The sequence below is a fragment of the Pygoscelis adeliae genome, unplaced genomic scaffold (genome assembly GCF_000699105.1).
Source record: "Pygoscelis adeliae isolate BGI_AS28 unplaced genomic scaffold, ASM69910v1 Scaffold59, whole genome shotgun sequence".
Taxonomy (NCBI): Eukaryota; Metazoa; Chordata; class Aves; order Sphenisciformes; family Spheniscidae; genus Pygoscelis; species Pygoscelis adeliae.
Window position 1 is genome coordinate 1,204,442 of NW_008825565.1, and position 19,542 is coordinate 1,223,983.

Sequence of the window (19,542 nt, forward strand, 5' to 3'; positions counted from 1 at the left end):
AGACTGGGTCTCAAAGAATCTGGTACAACTTGGGTGCCTATTGCAGAAAGCCTTGAGGCTGATTATATACAGTGCTAGAATTGCACATTTCAAAGTTATAAACTCTAAGCGCTTATCTCAGGATTGTTGAGGACCACTGATGGAATTACTTTACTTTCCCAAACAAGCAAGGTCTATTCTTAAAAAACACAAAGTAAGCAGTTTAGAATTCAGGTAAGAGATAATGTCTAGAGGTAAATAAATTAAAAACACAATGTATTCATTTGTTTAATTATAAATAGTTCTAATACATTTTTTACTATTCTAACTTCCAACTACATCTCTTACACTTTCTAGCAAAGACCATATCTGGCAATACAGCCTAATAAAATTATAAAAAGCCAAAAATGCCAGGTAACTTTTAATAAGCACTACCATAAATATCTCCCAGATTACATCTGAAGATACTTACAAATAAGAGAACAAGTGTCAAAGTAGGGATAAAAAAAAGAACAAAATTTAAACAGAGGAAGTTCACCAAAATCTCTACACAGTAATTTCTTCACAGTAACTTAACATACTCTGGCTAACCACATACAGCTGACTCCACTAAGGAGAAAAACCTTATTTTTCTGAAGCGCGGTTGGTGATCACAATGGTGGCAAAAAGCAGGTTTCCAGGTCATGGTACTTGAGAGGAGGTCAGTGCCTGTTTGAAAGAATTTATCTCATAGAAAAGAAAAACTGTGAAAGAATCACACAGTTGAAATATTAGTTTAAGGTTGGCAGGTTCCACTGGAACAAACTCTTCCTAGCTAATCTTAATATCTCCCAAGAACCTTTAACGTATCTTGAAAGAAACTAAAGAAGTGCAAACTGACTGCAAAGGGACACAAAGGGAAAAACTAAGTGTGTTGTATATTTTCAGGCAGCTATATTTGCCTAACTAAACCTCAAGTCTTAAGTTCTGAATTGCAGTAAATATACTTTAACAGACTCTCCTGTGGAATCTAAGTCAAGTAGCTCTTTTTAAATTGATTTTGCCATGGAAATTTTTGTCTGCGAGTCTAGCGCTCTTCCAGAAACAGAAGCAGTGCTAACAGTCCAGGAAGCCTACAGCAAAAGTAAGCGAGGTATGGTGCTGAGGTCACTGCAATTTCAGAAGTTTTTCAAGCCCTTCACATGACTTCTTTCCAAAACGGTAGCAACCTGATGATTTCTTCTGCCAAGTCTATAGTATCTCCAAATCCACATGACGAACATCAGGATTTCGTTGCTGAAATTAAAAAAAAAAAAATTATTGAAAATATTCAAACACATTTTTGCACATGGATACAAATAATATAATTCTGGTATGATGTTGGCAACTGGTTAACAAATCCCCTTGCCCATAGTATAAGCAATTTTTTGAAGGCTAAGTCATCTTTTTATTTGACAAATACTTTTCCACATCACAGATAAATTAGTTCTTATGCTTTATAAAGTATGAAGCAGCTCTCTTGATTTTAAAAAGGCAGTTAGCTTTTATATAAAACTGTCCAAATAGCCATCTTCTCTCTCTGTCTCTCTCACTTTAAGAAAGTTTTAACAGATACTTTCCTGAATAATGGATAAGATTGCTAAAATAATTCGTTCTATGCCATTGAGGCTATTTATAAAGATTCAAAATACTGTTTCTATTAAGAAATATGCATTTTCTGATACTGTAAAAATATGTTATCATCATTACAGGGATTGTATAATCCATGAGAGGTTTACTGAACACCACCGACTTCAAAGTCATCCAGCATGTGAATCTGACTAGCATATTTAGTAAAGCATATTCAACAGCAACACAATCACTGAAATCCCTGCCTATATCAAAAAACAATATTCATGATTATAAAATAATTAGTCATGATCCTACTCCTCAAAAACCATGAAGAACTGGATCTGCTGGTGCAATTAAACTTAAAAATAATATTTTGATTCTTAAACAGCACCACTCTAGGGAGAGAAACTAAAACTAGAATATTTATCAAATATAATAAGCAAGGACAGACATGCTCTTGAGCAGTGTCTCCTGATGACTGGAAAAAGCAGTCACGACAGACTGTATTTGTCTGGCAGTCAGTATACTTATAGTTCTGTATTCATGCCAGAAAAGGTAAGATTAACAGCCACAATATAATTATAAAATTAAAAATGGAAACAATTCTTTGTTGCATCAACCAAAAGATATTTAAGTCACAGAATGAAAAAAAAGTAATGAGAAGAAAGTTCACAGGCTTATAAAGAAGTAAACACTGTACTGCTTCAACAAGAGCAAAAAATGTTGAGTAAAGCCGTCATCACACACTGATATATTTGATACAATGCTAAGTACCAGATTTTTTTAAAAAAAAAAAAATTTGCTTCTTTACAACCAAAACAGAATTCAACAGCCTGTAAATAACCTGACATTCTGAGAATACAGTAACAAAGACACAATCAGGTCTCATTTCACAAAAACACTGTTCTACAGTGGTATAAAATTGAACCAAATACATAACAAACAGATCAATGGCAAAGTAAGGGTTTGCTGCTGGTCAGAACTTAGTTAATGATACCTATAGCAAGAAAATTTGCATTAGGATTATCAACTTCTTCCCCTCTCTCATATTTACAAACAAAATCCCAAGAGGTAGATGCAGTGATATTGTTTGAAATATATCACAGAAGAAGCACTCCCTAATAAGCAGCTAAATTGTACCTTTAGGTCCTTCTCAAGTCTGTCTACTTCAGCTCCCAGTGTGTCAATGATATTCTCACCATGCTTAAGCATGAAGGCTTCTAATTCTTCAAGGGTTTTCACTTGTTGAATTTCCTAGGAAGAAATCAAATTTAAGAGGTTGAGATGAGGGAAAGAAAAGAAAGGAATAACACTACAGAGGGTCCTCACATATTTCAAGGTGGGGCGGGGGGAACCAAACACTTTTCAGGTTTTGCCATTTCCTTTCAAAACATCATCTGTTCTTACGTCTCAAAGACACAGAAGAGTAGCACTATTCAATGAAAACAGCTGGCTTACAATTACACCTGCACTTGATATAAAACCTTCTTCTATCTTTAATGGATTTCCTCCTTTATTTTCCAAATAAGTTTAGAGAACTTAATTCATTTTCTAGAAGTTTCTGGGGTATCCCTTGCTCACAGCAAGGCAGAGCAGGGTACCCCTGTGTATTCTTTCCTCATTTTCATACATTCTTGCTATTCCATTACGCTGCTTACTCTGGGCATCACATTACCAACTCATCTGAAAATCCACAGGGATTACCGTGAATGCTGCTATAAATACGGCTCCTCCATAACATCAAAAAACTCAAAGACAGTTGATAGGAACTCAGACTAGGAGACCCATAGCATACGAGACTGAAGGAATGAGATTAAGGAAGACAGGATGCTATGCTCCTCCCTCCAAGAAAACACAGACATCAGAAGCACCAAAGCAGGTATGACAGCGTTATCATGAGCTTTCCTTACAGGTCTCACACCAAGTTGGCCAGAAGCCATTTGCCTTGTAGTATCTCAGCCACAGTTTAGGCAATACAGCTGCAGTACGTTTAGGACAAATAGGTTATTGCTAACAGAGTAATTATTAAATAGCTAATTCTTCTTGTGCATACAACTACAACACAACATCCATTTCTCCCCGTCCCCCCCCCGCCACTACTCTAAAACTGAAGAGGAATAATGTAATTGACTGAGCTTAAAAGATATCCCAACCACAATAACCTATGACTACAATCACAGCAAGTCTAACCAGAAAAAGAAATGAGATTAATCTGAATGACAGCATTTCAACAAACATTTCACAACTTCAGAAAGAGTAATGTTGATAGCAATGCTAGTTGAATGAGCTACTTATTTGAAAAACTACAGATCAAAAGCCAAGCACTATGTCTGCCCTTGACTTTGGGTGTGCTTAAAGCAGCTATCCTTCAACAATGGTTGAAACTACATTAAACTACAATGACCTGTGTAAGAAACAGTTGCCAATGCAGAAACAATCAGGAAAAACTTTCCCAACAATACTAGTTGGAAGAACCAGTGAAGGTTGTATGCAATCGCCAAAGGGAATAGTGGGTAAAGGACAAAAGCTAACAAAGCCTTTGAAAAGAAAAGTAGCGTACTAAACAGCTGCAACAGCAAAGCAACTGAGACTTGGCAATATAAAACCAAGCAAACCTGCAGTGCCTCAGTTGTACAAAGCTCACAGCACTCTTCCTCTCAGAAATGTATTAAATTGAAATCCAATACATGAACAGATCACTTATTGCAGTAATTTAAATGTAAACTCGGATAACTTCTAAGTCGTGTTTAACGGACAGACATAAAACGCAGACACCTGACATCTACTTTTCATTTTGAGAGGGTAGCAAAGAAAGAAATCTTGTAGGTAAACAAGCAAATGTGTATAAGCAAGTTACTGTTGAAAACAGGTAAGCAAGCAAAACATTTTGCTCACTTAAAACTGTCCTTGTAATTTAGATAAATTATTCTTTATTTCATACTTCATAGCTTTGCCATGTAGAATCCAGATGAAAGCAATTTTGCACTTCTGTATTGAAGAGAGGGATTAAGAAAACCTACTCTGAACAACACTAAAATCAGAGACAGACACTTACTTAAGGGTGGTTAATTGTTAAACACTGTCAAAATGCTAAGTCATGTGATGCAAGCAATCCATATTCAAGCCTAGTCTGAATGGCAGGATCTGTAAACTGTAACACTGCATCTTCAGCACACAAGGCGAATGGCTCTGCCAAAACAGATGCTTATTCTCAGGTGACAGGCTTCCAGTTTTAACTAGAGATCTTGTAATTCAATAAAAATTCATTGGAAGAATTATGTTCTCATCAAAATTATTTTGGACAAATCTGTATTTTCTAACAAAAAATTGAATAAAAAAAAAATCTGCCCTCCTCCTACCCAGGCCCTACTCAGCCCAGAAGTAGCTCTATTTCAGCAGCACATAATATGATTCTGTGTACAGATATTTAACACACTAACACAAAGTAAAAACATCTGCAATCCTTCAAAATGAAGAAGTGGAATTATTTCACCTACTTGAAAATCTTGGTTTGAGACATACTTGAAATTGGAAAGTAAATATCAAATACTGGAAGTTACAAAATCATTTTTTTTAAACATACTTGTAGCAGCTGTTCAATGTCTTGTTTTTCCAGGTAAGAACGAGTAACAACCCGTCCATCAAAGTCTACTTCTGCCTTGAATCTCACTTTGCTCATTCCCATGTCTGTGGCTTTAACATCATGAATTGCTCTGAAACACATAATTTTTAAAGAAAATGTAGAACAACATTGTCGTGGTTTAACCCCAGTTGGCAACTAAGCACCACACAGCCGCTCGCTCACTCTTCTCCACCCCCAGTGGGATGGGGGAGAGAATTGGAAGAGCAAAAGTAAGAAAACTTGTGGGTTGAGATAAGAACAGTTTAATACTTGAAATAATAGAATAATAATAATTAATAATAATAAATGGTAATGGAAAGTAAAACGGGGGAGGGGGGGCACAGACAGGGAAAGAAAAAAAAAAAAAATTATGCAACCACTCACCACCCGCCAACCCCACACCCAGTCAGTTCCCAAGCAGCAATCGCTGCCCCCCAGCCAATTCCCCCCAGCTTATATACTGAGCATGACGTCATATGGTATGGAATATCCCCTTGGCCAGTGTGGGTCAGCTGTCCCAGCTATATTCCCTCCCAGCTTCTCGTGTACCTCCTTGCTGGCAGAGTATGGGAAGCTGAAAAGTTCTTGACTTAGTATAAACACTGCTTAGCAACAACTAAAACATCGGTGTGTTATCAACATTGTTCTCACCCTAAATCCAAAACACAGCACTGTACCAGCTACTATGAAGAAAATTAACTCTATCCCAGCCGAAACCAGGACAAACATAAAACAAACAACTAGCTAGTTTGGCTTCTGATGTTAACAATATCATCACAGTAAAATGATCATGTAATTTTAAAAGGCCACTGCTTTTGACTAACATACCTTCATTTTGCCACCACACACTTCCATTAAACACCGATTTATATTTAACCGGTTATACAACTTCCACAGGTATCTGCTACACCAACACATCTATAAATGGCTTGCTGCAATAAAAGATAGACTACAAGCAGCATCGCAGATTTAGAACTAGACTAGTAGTATAAAAGACCCCCACCCCATCCCACAACAGAAAGTGAGAACTTCCCTATTCTGAGTTAAACTTTTAAGTTCAACTTACTTGCTACTGCACAAATTTTTGTGCATATGCATATACATGACACCGTTTAACAATCTTTAAGTACCCTCAGTTCTGAGGTAAGGAACAACAATCTATTGTCAATTACTAAAACCACACATTGCAATTATAGAAGTATCCTTCCCTAAGACAACTACACTTTGTAAAGGCATGACCTTTTGGAGAATTTTCTATTCAAAGTTATATTTGATATAAGAAAGTTACGGATATTGTGTTTGGAACTCATTTTTTATCACACTGAGTCACTGATCACAACTAATCACAAGACAGCTGTTTGTAAATGCTGAAAATGTGTATTTATTTAAAGGTTCCTGAATGTTGCAACATGTTTGTATTTTGGTCCTTTGAAAACTTCTGTTTTTCTATAGCATAGTTTTGTTCCAGTTTGTTAGATAAACTCCATGATGTGTGAATATAGGCAATAAATAAAAAGCCCTCTATTTTTCAGGGACAAGAAGATACGAAGCAAACTCAGGACCCAGACATATTGTGGTGCATTTCAATGGTGGAACAAATCTAGTTTTTTTCTAATTAGATTAACACAAACTTAGTTTATCTTTAAAGCCAAGTAGAATTTAAAATTGCCACTGCAGACTAAGTTTCCACATTTTTCCATCAAGGCCAGAAAAAAAGTGGAGACTAAAATATGGGACATAAATCACAAAGAAGTTTCAAATTTTTGAAATTCTTTGTTCTGACATTTCCAAAGCAAAACAAGTATCTGAGGTCAACTATAAAATATTCCAGAGACTCTGGTTTTATTAACAGAAAAATGCAATCTTGACAGGTTTTTTTTTTTTTAAATTCTAACACAAAATTTAGATTCAGCAATAAAGCTCTCTCGATGGAAAGTACTAAACTTTTTTCCCCCTGTTCATTTTACTAAGTTGTGCAATCTCACAGCATCTTTAAATTTAGCATGCCCTTTGTCTTAAGCAAATTTACTCTTCCCAACTAGAAATGTTTCTTCTCATCTGAACGTTTATAAATCAGAACTAACTTCACAGATGGTGCAGGAAGAAAGCAGAAGGCATATATTTCGGAAGTAGACTGCTAGAGCAAACAGCCGACAAAGAACAGGAGGCAGAAATTTAAGATGAACAATCACAGGAAACTTTTATGGAATATTTCTTGTAATGCTTGGGGTGGAAGAGGGGTAAGCACATTAAAAAAGAAATAGAACATTAACTAAATATAGACACACCAAAAAATACATCTTAGCAAACATTTAAGCAGATTAAAAGAACTATCAGCTTACTGGTAGCAATAATGAATTTCCAGCTCCAGTCAAATTTACACAGCTATTCTGTAGGAAGCTACCAAATCAAAACAGTATTAACTGGAGCAACCTAACTGGCATCAAACTACCTCCTCACACAAGAGGGTATTTTAAAGATAACGGATGTGGTTCAATGAGGGTTATTGAAAAGAATTTGAATTCATGTGATTCAAAAATGTTGAAGATCTCAAGTGCCTATCAGAGCTAAGCAAGAAGATAACGAGATTTTTGAGATTCTCATTAAGCAGTAACTTGATAAAATTCAGTGGAATGATGCATATTCTGTAAGTGTAAAGAAAAAAAGTCTACCTTACTGCTTATAATCTGTCCAGGAAAGATAAGACAGTGAGTCAGGAGGAGAAAAATCACTAATAATTCAAAAATACAAATGTGTATGCTAAGACTTAAGCTACAAAGCTTGCTTATGGAAGCTTCTGGATGGCTAGTAGACACCATCAATTCAAACTAAGGAAAAGAGTAAGTTTCACCTTAAAGAAAAATTTGTCAGAGGACGTCAAGTTATTGGTTTTGAGCCATCAGTTGTAATACATTTTTTCCCCCCGCTCCAAACCAGAACGACAGATTTTCCAGCACAACAGTAGCACAATTACCCAATAACTGTTACAATGAAGTAAAAATTAAACTGTCACTGAGAATAGTTTATGCCTAGGGATCTGTGATTACATTCCATAAGAACAGAATCAGGACAGTCTGTACCACATCATATATTTTGTTTCACAGTTCTGAAAGCCTAATCTCCTACACTTCGGTTAAGCTGAACACAAGAAAGATTTAGGCACCAAAGGTGTGAATGAGAGTTAAGGATAGAATGTTTGTATAGCAAAAAATAAAATCAAATCATTTTCCAGCTGAGAACAACTCTGACTGAACGCCCATTCTGGATCACAAATGAAATAAGGGCTACAACTAGAAATTACCAAGCAAAATGAGAAGAAAGGAGAAATAAATAGCCATGAGCCTAAAAGACTAATTATGAAGTCCAGCAAACTGATAGGAGAAGCATAAAAAAAGGCATTGGGTGTGATACAAACCAACATTTTTTAAGTATTGCAAAACCAAAGGATAACCTGGAAACAAGTCTGCTACTAGATGGCAATGGTAAAATCGTTACTGATGACACAGAATACACAGAAACATGCACTAATCATTGTTTTCTTGATCTAAAAAAGTAAAACAAGATATTAGTACAACAAAGCATTTCCCTATTAGTAGCGGAGAAGCATACTGGATATTTAAAAGAAAAAAATGCTTCTAATTCAGCAGGCTCCATAACTTGCATTCAAGAGTAAAAAGAATGCAAGAATTCAAAAGTAAAAAGAATGCACAGAACAACTGTGAAGACCAATTAATTTTTCATCCTGCAATACTGCTGAGAATTAAAAAAAAAAAGTAGATTAACAACACTGTGCTAAAATTTAAGAACAGCAAATGAGGCAATCCATTTAACTAAAGACAACTTCACCTGACATCCCAAGGAAAAATAGCATAAAAGGTGGGGAAAAAAATTATGTATCAAGAGCATTAATTCCAGTCATTAAGGTTTTAGGGAATGTATGTCTTGTCAAACAACCCTATTTAAAAATAAATAAATAAATAAAATCAAGATTTAGCTGAAAAAAAAGATCAACAGCAGAGATTATTTATTTTAGTAGTACAGCAGTTAGTATTGTCTGATAAATCAAATACTTTATAATTAGCAGTGGAACATGATGTTCAGGCAAGCTTCTGCTGGAATAGTAAGTTAAGTGGTGGTGGTGCTGATGGGGGCAGGGGGGAACGGAGATCAGAACCTTTGGATTCTTTGGTCAATTTGGATCTAAATACCTTCTGATGAACACTAAATGATTCCCTAATATATCCCCTTCATATTTGGCAGAACACAGCTGAAAATAAAGATTGCAAACCCTCCCTGAAAGGACAAGGGAGGACTGTCCTGGGAAGCCGCACCTGCGGAAAGGATTGCATTGAGAACTCAGATACAGTTTGATAGCTGAAAACCCTGAAAAGTTGAAATAAAAAGAGCAAATATTAGTCACAGCTTTAGAGGCAGACCAGTACTCAAGAGCTTTTTCTTTTACATTTGGTGTCAGCAGGACAAATTAAAAATGTAAGAGTAGGACATACTACTACACAACTCCGTTTAAGAAAATGGGAGTTTGAACGTTCAAGAAAATGCTGAAACTCTTACAAGCCCAAAGCTATGTTGATGAAAATGTACAAGTAGCCTTTTCAAGAAATACTTGGTGCTAAAAGACTTCCTCATTTCACAGGAAAAAGTTTAAAACAAACAAACCAAAAAACTTAACTAACTAACCAAAGTTAGTTGGAATAAGAAAAAAAATTAAGAGTAGCTTTTTCCCCAAATTATGCCTAGTTACAATATATACTATATACTAAAACGTATATTACCCTTAATAATCTTAAAGAATTCTGAGATCAAGACCAGGCGTCTTATTAGAAGATGTAAGTTAACCAAGCTCAAGATATTAGGCTTGTTACAAGAAGAACTTAGTCAAAGACAAAGTGTGCGCTAAAATAAATCAAACCAGATAACGTAAGATCTAAGAAAGAGATCACTCAAGACAAAGTGCGTCCTGCAAACAGTGTTATGACAAGTACCTAAACATGTTTCACCTTCTAACCTTAAGAGAAACATGCATTTTCTTACCAAGTCTTCACTTTTTTTATTCTTCGTGCTTTTTTTTAAAATTGTTACTTCTTGTTTTAAAAAAAAGTCTACAGCAAGCAGGAGATGAACTAAGTCTGCTCTGTTGAGAAGTTATAGCCATCTACAAAATGGAACGTAATATAAAATGGTGCTCGGGATAGGAGAAATTTTATGATTCCAGCCTGAGACAAGCAAAAGCCACCTGTGCACTTTGGAAAAAAGAACTACAGAAGTCATGTACAATAGCCATGTGATCTCACCTACTGTGAACAGTGCTGAACACAGCACTGTTCACACAGCTCCACCATTCAGACTAATCCAGGGCCACCACAAATGCTTTAACAGAGTTTAGTTACTGACATGTGAAAATTCTAACACAAGTCTATTCCAAAATAGGAATCTTGTTTAGCTTCTGGAATGAAGGGCATGTCGTTCAGACCTGTTGCTTGCAACTGAGATGATGCACCACTTAGTTTCTTTCAAGTATTCTGGTGTTAACTAATGGGCTTGGGTTTTTTCCCTTCAGAGCTCAGTAATGACTACAAATTAAAAACACACTAAAATATTCCAGCTGATTCACACAGAAATATATTACTGAATAAAGATTAAGAAGAAAACAAAAAGGGGTTTGCTTCTAAATCAACTTTAATAGGGTTAAAGTAAGCTAAAATAGCTCCTTAAAAAAGCGTTTAAACAAGATCTCAGAATCACGAGCTCTAAGTTTATTTCACTACAAATTGCAGATTTCCAAAGAAAGAGAAATTTGCATTAAGTTCATTCTGTAAGCATCTAATATGCAGAATCTATTACACCATAATACTACTGCAGCACTTCACTGCCAGCTGCTACAGAATTCCAGACACTGAATATTAACAGTAACAATTTAAATAGTTAAGTGCTAATAAACTATAAAAGCAACATTACAGTATCATTTAAGTGCTTGCATGTCATGCATTTGAAAATAGTTTTAAGTTTGTGATGGCTTTCTCATTAAGTTATTGTCAACTCCTGTAATTAATATAACTGTTAGAACATATTTGCAATTTTATTTCAGCTATGGAACATCTGAGAGGTACGAATATTCACTTATTGAAATTTTTAACACAGAAATAGAAGTTAGTAATAATTAAGATTCTAAAATCTCAATACAGAAGAATCCACCCTAAAAATAATCAATCTCACCAGACTTCTCTCATTTAAAGTGCTTGAACTATTTTTTTCCAAATGCTATTTTATTGCTTTTTGTTGTTCTTCATAGAGATTGAGCTGTAAAGATTCTTACCTTACTACAGGATCACTTTCCAGTAACTCAGTGAGTCGCTGCAATTGTTCAGGTTGAATGGATCGTCCCAGCAGGGCTTCAGTGTTAGTGTAGATTAGAAATGCTGACACAGTTCCTAACAAAGTTCCAACACCTAGAGACCCCACGCTGTCATAATAAGGATTTCCTAAACAAGACATGTCAAATTAGTTTCACAGAGCATTTCTAAAACACAGCAGATAATTCAGATTTCACACTGAAAAGACTACATAGTTTTGGGGGTTTTCTTTGGATTTTTTGGTTTTTGCCTTTGGTGGGATTTTTTTTGTTTGGTTTTGGGGTTTTTTGGGTTTCTTTTAACGCACTGGCAATTCTTTCCTACTGAGGAACAAGAAGCTGGAAGAAAACAAGTTATCTTAAGATAAAGTCTCAAGTCCCTCCTGTCCCTCAGCCACTCCCGTCTCCTGCAGGACTAATAAATGACTAAACTCGTCAGCTATTTGGGTCTCTGTGTATAGATTTACCTTTATTAATATAAAATTATATACACCTAAACACAGGTAGTAGCACAAAAGTCTGTTCTTTTATCAGTAACTCAAAAACTTGCAAGTATTAACCATTCCTGGAATACAGTACTTATTCTATAAGTTTTAAACACGTATTCATTCATATTCAGATTTGTAGAAACAGTAATGTATTTTTAAGTTTATGAAAGAAACTAGAGATGGAGTAAAAAACTGACTTCTATATAACAAAATGAAACTTGCAATTAACTCATTAGAAGCCACAAAGAAACAAAATTACCATCTTTATTTTTTTAAACAATTGAAAAGCCAAAGCCAATACTTAAAAAGGGACAAATAAATAATCTTCCCTCTTTAGAAAACTTAACTGTGCAAAGACAGACTTTGAATCAGTTGCCATACAGATTTATCCTACCTGCGTGGGTTAGGTTTGCCACACTGTTCAGGAGCAGCTATTGTAATCTGAAGATAACACTAATACCACTATATCAAAAGGAAGAGAGAACTGCGTCCTTAAATCCTCCCCACATGCACATGGAGCCGCACACCACTGAATTATGTAATCCCACCATGGCACAAAGTGATTTACATAGCTGACTACAATAAATACACCTTCAGTAAAAAATACCTTCGTTTGTATGACATGAGGAAAAATTTCTTTACTGAGAGAGTGGTTAAACATTGGAAGAGGCTGCCCAGGGAAGTGGTGGAGTCACAATCCCTGGAAGTATTTAAAAGACGTGTAGATGAGGCGCTTAGGGACATGGTTTAGTGGGCATGGTGGTGTTGGGTTGACGGTTGGACTCGATCTTAGAGGTCTTTTCCAACCTTAATGATTCTATCATTCTATGACAAAATAGCTCAAAAGGAAGTTAGACCCACCTGCATGTACCCTTCCAAGCTTAACCCCACCAATAAGACACATAAAAAACCCCAAACTTTTTTTTTAATTTTAAATATTTTCAACTAACTCAAAACTACTAGAAATCAGATCAGAGAACAGTATAAACCTCCAGAAGCCTACACAGCACAAGTATCAGAAAAAGAGTAGAGAAGTATTTAAGTCAACCAATATAAATTAAATGCTCTGTGTTCATATCATGCACAGGAAGAAATTCACATCCTGCCTGCCTCAGTTTGAGGCAGAATTTTACCTGTTAAAGAAGTCAGACCCATACAGGTAGCAGCTACAGCAACACTCAGAACTGCTGCGGCATCCTCCAGTAACACCACATTTGTACTAGGATCACGACTCTGCACAACTACGTATACAACAAAAAAAAAATTACACTGCTTTGGAAAGCTTAGCTTTACTACATTATGCATAGTACTTAAAAAACTATACTAACACCAGCAACTTAAAGAGAAAAATTTCCTAAGTATATAGGCATAAACTCAATTTTTGCATACGCACACACTTCTGAAAGCATTCATAAATACACAAAACAAGCCCCGTGCCAATTATGGAAGCTTCTCCAAAATGTTCGAAAAATTTAAAGGGGCATTTAGCGTGAAAAATGCAAGTAGTTTAGTAAAAGTATCTAAGTAGTGTTACTTAAATCAATAGGTTTTCACCTAATGTGTAAAATGTATTTGTTACTAGAATAGAAAACAGATCAATAAAGCAAGGGGAAAGGGAAAACAGACAAAATTGTTTCTATCATTATGCAAATACTGGTAAATAGATTCTGTTTTAAATAACCACATACCTTATTGCTATAACGACACATACCATATTGATAAAATGACAGACCCTTGGCTCGAGCACTCCTGCGAATTTCATTTATAGCAACAAGAAGGGTAGCTGAAACAACACCAAAGTAGTTGCCGAAAATGGTTAGAGGCAAAAATACTTGTTTCCATTTTGAAAAGAGGGAACTTTTCGTTACATCATAGCAACAGATAGTCAAGAAAGCTCTGGTTATTGATACTCTGAATAATGACAAAGCATAAAGTTACCTTCTTTTCTACATGCGTGTCTCCCATACAAATCGGAAGTTATATTCACTGATAGAATGTCTTTTTGGTATCAAACTATGTATACTTTCCGAATTATGTGTTCTTCAACTTCTTATTATATAGACAGATAAGAAAAAAGTTTTCCCGCTTTTTTTTGTTTGTTTACAACACAAGTATTTGCAACAGAGCTCAAAACTTTACTGTGTAAGCAAGGACCAATTATTACGGTAATTACTCACATTGTACTCAGAGATTACAAATACTTAAATAGAAATATTTCTTGAAACTACGTACCTCCTTCAGATACCAGTGACCCTGCTAAAATGCAGTATGCCTGTATGAAAAAAAGGTCTCGATTATTATGTTATATGCGTATTTGTACAGATCTCTTCACCATACGACTATCCAAACGCAGCATTCCAGAACCTCATTACCCACTGTGCCGGGCAGCTGTCCCTAAACAGAAGGCAACCAACAATATTTTAATTATGCAATATGTTGCAAAATAGGAAAGGAGAACCTCTTGGGAGGTGTGAAGGGAAGATGCAGGGTTTAAAGAACAGCTCATTTTGCTGTAAGATCAGCTATAGTTTGACACGATTTTTTTCTTAAAGCACATTCTCATTTAGTATGGTTAGAGTTAACTGTGTTGGGATTCAAACCAACTCAGGAAGTGAATTTCAGACTGTGCCATTACTTTGGCACAGTGTTAGATACAATATCAAACAAGATTAGCTTACCCAGAGAAGAGATTCTATAGGATGAGGGTGGAGTAAACCTATGATCCCATGATACCAAGAAAGTCCTGCACCCATCATGAAAATGCCCACCCCACTAATCAGGGAGGCAATATAGCGCATGTTTGTGAAACCATACCTAGATGAAAAGAAAGAAAGTGATTTAGGAAGATAAGATTCTACATCTCTGCAAACATATCGACAAGTTTTTCCCATTAATTTTTACTTGTCTTAAATTATCCTCATATGACTGGGCATCTATTTAAGACAAAGCTGCTAAATCCAACCGAATAAAAGGGAAAAAAAAGTCACCTGGAAAAGGGTATCTAGTACATGCAAGGACATCAAGCATAGATATTCTTCTAATTCATTTTTAAACAAGCTATTTACACAGCTGTATTAGCTCTTGTGCAGAGACTGAGGATTTTACTACTGTAAAATAAAAAACACACCAACATTCGTGTCACTTTTATGTTTTATGGAAATGCTACTTCTAAATGAAAACTAGCCTTACAGTCAGCCAGTCTACATATTTTATAATGCTAATTTAAAGGGAATAAAATTTGTGACATCTTTTAAGTAGCTCAGCTAACTGCAGACATTCAACACCTGCAGTTTTTAAGAGCAGTGGGAAGAGCTAAAGCAGTATTAAAAGTGTACCTTTATTCCTTTTTTTGGTATTAACTGCTACTGCAAACAGTACATTTCTTTAGCAACATTTAAAAACCAATAGTACAAAAGACTATATTGCGGAAGAAGGGGAAAAAAATGAGAGACGGGAAGGAGATACAATGACTATTTATACAAATTTAAGATTAAAGTATTTTTCAAATTACCTTCTTAATGAAGAAAAGCTTAACTAATTCTGTGAATTGGACGTATTTTGAACTAGTGCTTACAGTATGAATGACTTGCCCAAACATGTGAAGTGTAAAGGAGGTCAACACCAAGAAAATATCATGGAGAGTGTAACTTCTAACTTTCATGAGGTTGTAAGAACTTATCAATAATATCCCTATTACTCAGATAAACACAAAGAGTAGTTTAAGTCAAACACATCTCTTCATGATACAAGTAGCTGCCTTGCAGAAAAGTACTTTGTCAAAAATAGGAAGAGGACAGTATTTTTTATTTTTAAAAAATCTTGTCATTCACATGAACAGAGTTTAAAAACAAAAGTAAGCCTATCCATTAAAAGAGGTAGAAGAGCCCAGAATAACTTGAAGAAATAATGTCTATTAAAATAATACACATCAAAAAGCATACCACCAAAAAAAAAAGGTCATGAAATATAATATGCATCAAGCCACTGAAGCTACAACGCCTGCAGTTTGGAAGAAATCCCTTTTCTTATTTTGTCTATTGTAAAATCAGAAACAATGCATTTCAGAAATGATACAAAACAGCAGATTAAAAAGAAGGTGACACACAAACAAGAACTGATCTTACTCCTACATATAATTACCAAAATCATTATTTACTCAAAAAGCTTACGGATGACTAGGGTCAGGCGTCCTTGCAGACTGACTGATGCCCAAAGCTAGCAATGCCTATTTAGGACAAAAGGAAAAAAACTTGTTAAAAAAAGTTTAAAAAAAAAAATCTAGAAACTTTCTGTATCAACTGAACTTGAAAGATAAAGGTAGATGCAATTTGCTGATCTGCACATACGCTTTGTTACCGATATTGTATTAGAGCTGGAATATAATCCTCAAAATCTGTCATCTAAATCTGCTGCCCCAAAAAAGTTATTATACCTATATATAATATATAGGTAATTATATAGTCTGTGTGTATACATATATATATAATTGCTGTTAATTATGATTTTAGAATTGCAACCAAAAGTGAACATTACGTGCAAGCACAAGTGTTGTTGCTCTGCTTCAATGGGAAGGAATTAAGTTGTTCAGGGAAGAAAGCTATTTAAATAAATCCCTCTCAAAGAGAAATTGTACAGAGACTATGGTGATGGCATACTACATTTAAAGCAATAATTTTACACTGCATCTTCTTTCAGTAGTGAACTTTGTATTCTCCAAACTAAAGAAAAAAAATTATTTTGAAGGAAGAAATTAAAAAACCTCTTGCTATCTAATTGGCCCATTTGGGATATATTTAATTAGGCATATATTAAACTATTGATGCAGTAAGTTATAAACCTACCTCAATTTTGCAAAGCATGTGCTTTGTTTTAGGACTATGAATTACTGAAACATAACAAGTATTAAAATTTAGACACTTCAGTCTTCACAGCAGCAAGCTGCTTTGAGGCAGCAAGGTTTCTCCTGTGTTTTTCCCAAAACCACATACTCAAATATTTGAGCAAACCCCCCCTGCATTTTCAGTGAAACATTTAACTTTCACATTTAAAAAACAGAATAGCTCTACCACACATAAGTGGTAGGTAATACCACTATCAAACTTGGTTCACCTATAAATTGACACACTTGGCCAAATGAAAATCGCACACTTTAAGGCTGCCTCCCCATAAATTTAAGTATTATCAGTTGAGTTAGTAGCACCCTATCTTCACTTTATAGCTGGAACAGCTGAAAGGTTGTGGAAAACCATTTACAGAAAAATAGCAAACAAAATGTGAGTCTTCAACCCAGTCTTTCTGGACAGAGAAGCATACAAGGTACAACTGAAGCAAAAAGGTAGCTAAAACTATGTTAAAATGCCTTTTAAGACATTAAGTCTGCTCTAAGGTTCCATACATTCCTCATATTTGAAGGGGCACAAGACTGTTGCATTTTATGAGAGTCATAAGCTATCCAAGGACTCCTCTTGCGTGAACTACAGAAGGGTTTCAGCCACTCATCTTTAAGTACTTTTCTTGTTTCCAAAGCTTTGCTATATCAAAAACTGCAACAAGAAAGATTCTTTCTGCACTGGGAGAAGGGGAAATTTCAAGGTCTCGTAATGCATGCCCCAAGCACACTAAAGAAAATAGTGGAAAAAACAACATTGATTTTGTCCCTGCACTCCAATACTATGTGCCCAGCTCTGAGTCTGCCACACCACCTATCAAAGTAAGTGTGCCAGGTATGTGGCTATTTGTGCTGTGAGATGCTGCTAAGGCGGTCTAGGAATAGAAAAAGAAACCAAGATGCTCAAATTCTCATTGTTATTCTACCAAGAGATGACTAAGCAAAGTCTGTCATTCTATTACAATAACTGACAGGAAAAGTATTTCAAGTTAACATTTAACCAAAACAGGAAAGAGGTATACTTTGTACATCACCTTAGTTTCAAGTCCTACTTATGATCCATGAAGTAGCTGAGTATAGTTCTGCTTACTACAACCCCTCTCGTTCAACTCATGTCTAAAAAAACTTAAGAATCTACATTCTGACTTGTCTCATTCTTACATCAATACAAATTAAAAAACACTGAATTTTTTTTTTTATTAGCTGGACAGGCACTCAATAATACATTAAGATAACCGATACATCATTCTTGTCCGGGAGGGGCAGGGAGCAAGGCAGAGAGGAATGAGCACGTAACCCAAATTACTGAGATTTTGGTCTGACACCACTTCCTAAAGATAAGGCTGGTCACATTATGCATATGCATTGTGACAAACAAAATTAAGCCTGGGCTGGGACTTATTTCCTAATGTTTTTATATTTGACTAATATTATAACCCATTTAACCTTTTTTGGTACACTTTCATCTTGATAGCTATATGGAAAATAAATTGCAACTGAAGTACTGAACAATCAATTTATGAAAAAACAATAGTTCAGAAAAGAACAGAAGTAATTGGGGCAGGCAGTTTGAAATAATGTAGATGTACTACAAATAGTATTATATTAGCAGAAATACTAGTCCAAACACCATTCAAATAGATTTTATTTATAACTACAGGTCACTCTTCCTAGATTCCTTCTGCATTTAAGGCTTCTAACTAGGTCAGTTATTTTACCGTTAGCTTATAAACCCTCTATGAAATTACTGACATCAATATAAAAAATAAAAGTGCAGCTAGATAAACCTATAGAAAGCACTAGTTGAAACCACTAGTTTTGGCAAGTAAATTTGCAACAGAGTAACAACAGCTTTGCACTCAGATAGGGGAACAGCAGAGAGCACTCTGGGCTTAGCAATATTTCTAAAGTAATGTGAATTTCTGACAAAATATGCTTTCATCTGCCTACAGTTTCATAAAAACTGTATATAACACTAACATTACTTTGTAACCGAGATTCACTTTTGTCTCTGGGAAGCTAAAAAAATATACATGTATACTACACACACAGAGAAAAGAGTTCATCCTCCTCCCACTGCATGTGCACAGAGCTTGTCACGCTCTTGGCAGGCTTTGTAATCTGAATGACTGAAACCACAAATTATTTAATAATAAAGTAAAACACAAAAACACCCTCTCCTAGATGAAACTGTTTATTTAAAAAACACCTTTAAGACTGTTTTGCCTCAAAATTATTTAAATGGTCATTAGATTAAGTACTAGCTTTTTTCCTTCTTAATTTTATAATTAATTACTATTAATTCTAGGAAGCATGTAAACCATACAAAACAGTACGAAAATGACCACAGGTATTGAACATGAAGAGCTCTGTAAATACACACCACAGCAGAATCAGAGTCATTTTTAACAAGAGCTGTGGCTAATAAACTTGGAATTTCTAGGCTTCTCTACAATGCCGATGTCATCTATGAGCAAACTTTGTAAAGAAAAACAGTATTTTGCCATGCGCTCTAGTCCTCCTAAATAAAATACTGTTTTTACTTCTCTGGTGTTTACTATTTAGACAGCATAAGCAAACTAAGGAACACTAGTAGATTGAATTA

At 35.3% G+C, this 19,542-nt stretch overlaps 1 protein-coding gene across 1 annotated transcript in view; it reads right to left on the bottom strand.

Moving 5' to 3' along the window:
• Window positions 1–266: 266 nt before the first annotated feature.
• SLC30A9 (solute carrier family 30 (zinc transporter), member 9) overlaps window positions 267–19,542 on the bottom strand; it is a 35,444-nt gene continuing 16,168 nt past the window's right edge. Inside the window, exons 10-18 of the mRNA XM_009332435.1 lie at window positions 16,219–16,274; window positions 14,728–14,863; window positions 14,282–14,321; window positions 13,761–13,832; window positions 13,183–13,290; window positions 11,526–11,691; window positions 5,153–5,282; window positions 2,710–2,823; window positions 267–1,254 (exon numbers count right to left, since the gene is read on the bottom strand). Coding sequence (XP_009330710.1) covers window positions 1,210–1,254; window positions 2,710–2,823; window positions 5,153–5,282; window positions 11,526–11,691; window positions 13,183–13,290; window positions 13,761–13,832; window positions 14,282–14,321; window positions 14,728–14,863; window positions 16,219–16,274 — 867 coding nt within the window. The 3' untranslated portion in view covers window positions 267–1,209. The remainder of the gene's footprint in view (window positions 1,255–2,709; window positions 2,824–5,152; window positions 5,283–11,525; window positions 11,692–13,182; window positions 13,291–13,760; window positions 13,833–14,281; window positions 14,322–14,727; window positions 14,864–16,218; window positions 16,275–19,542) is intronic.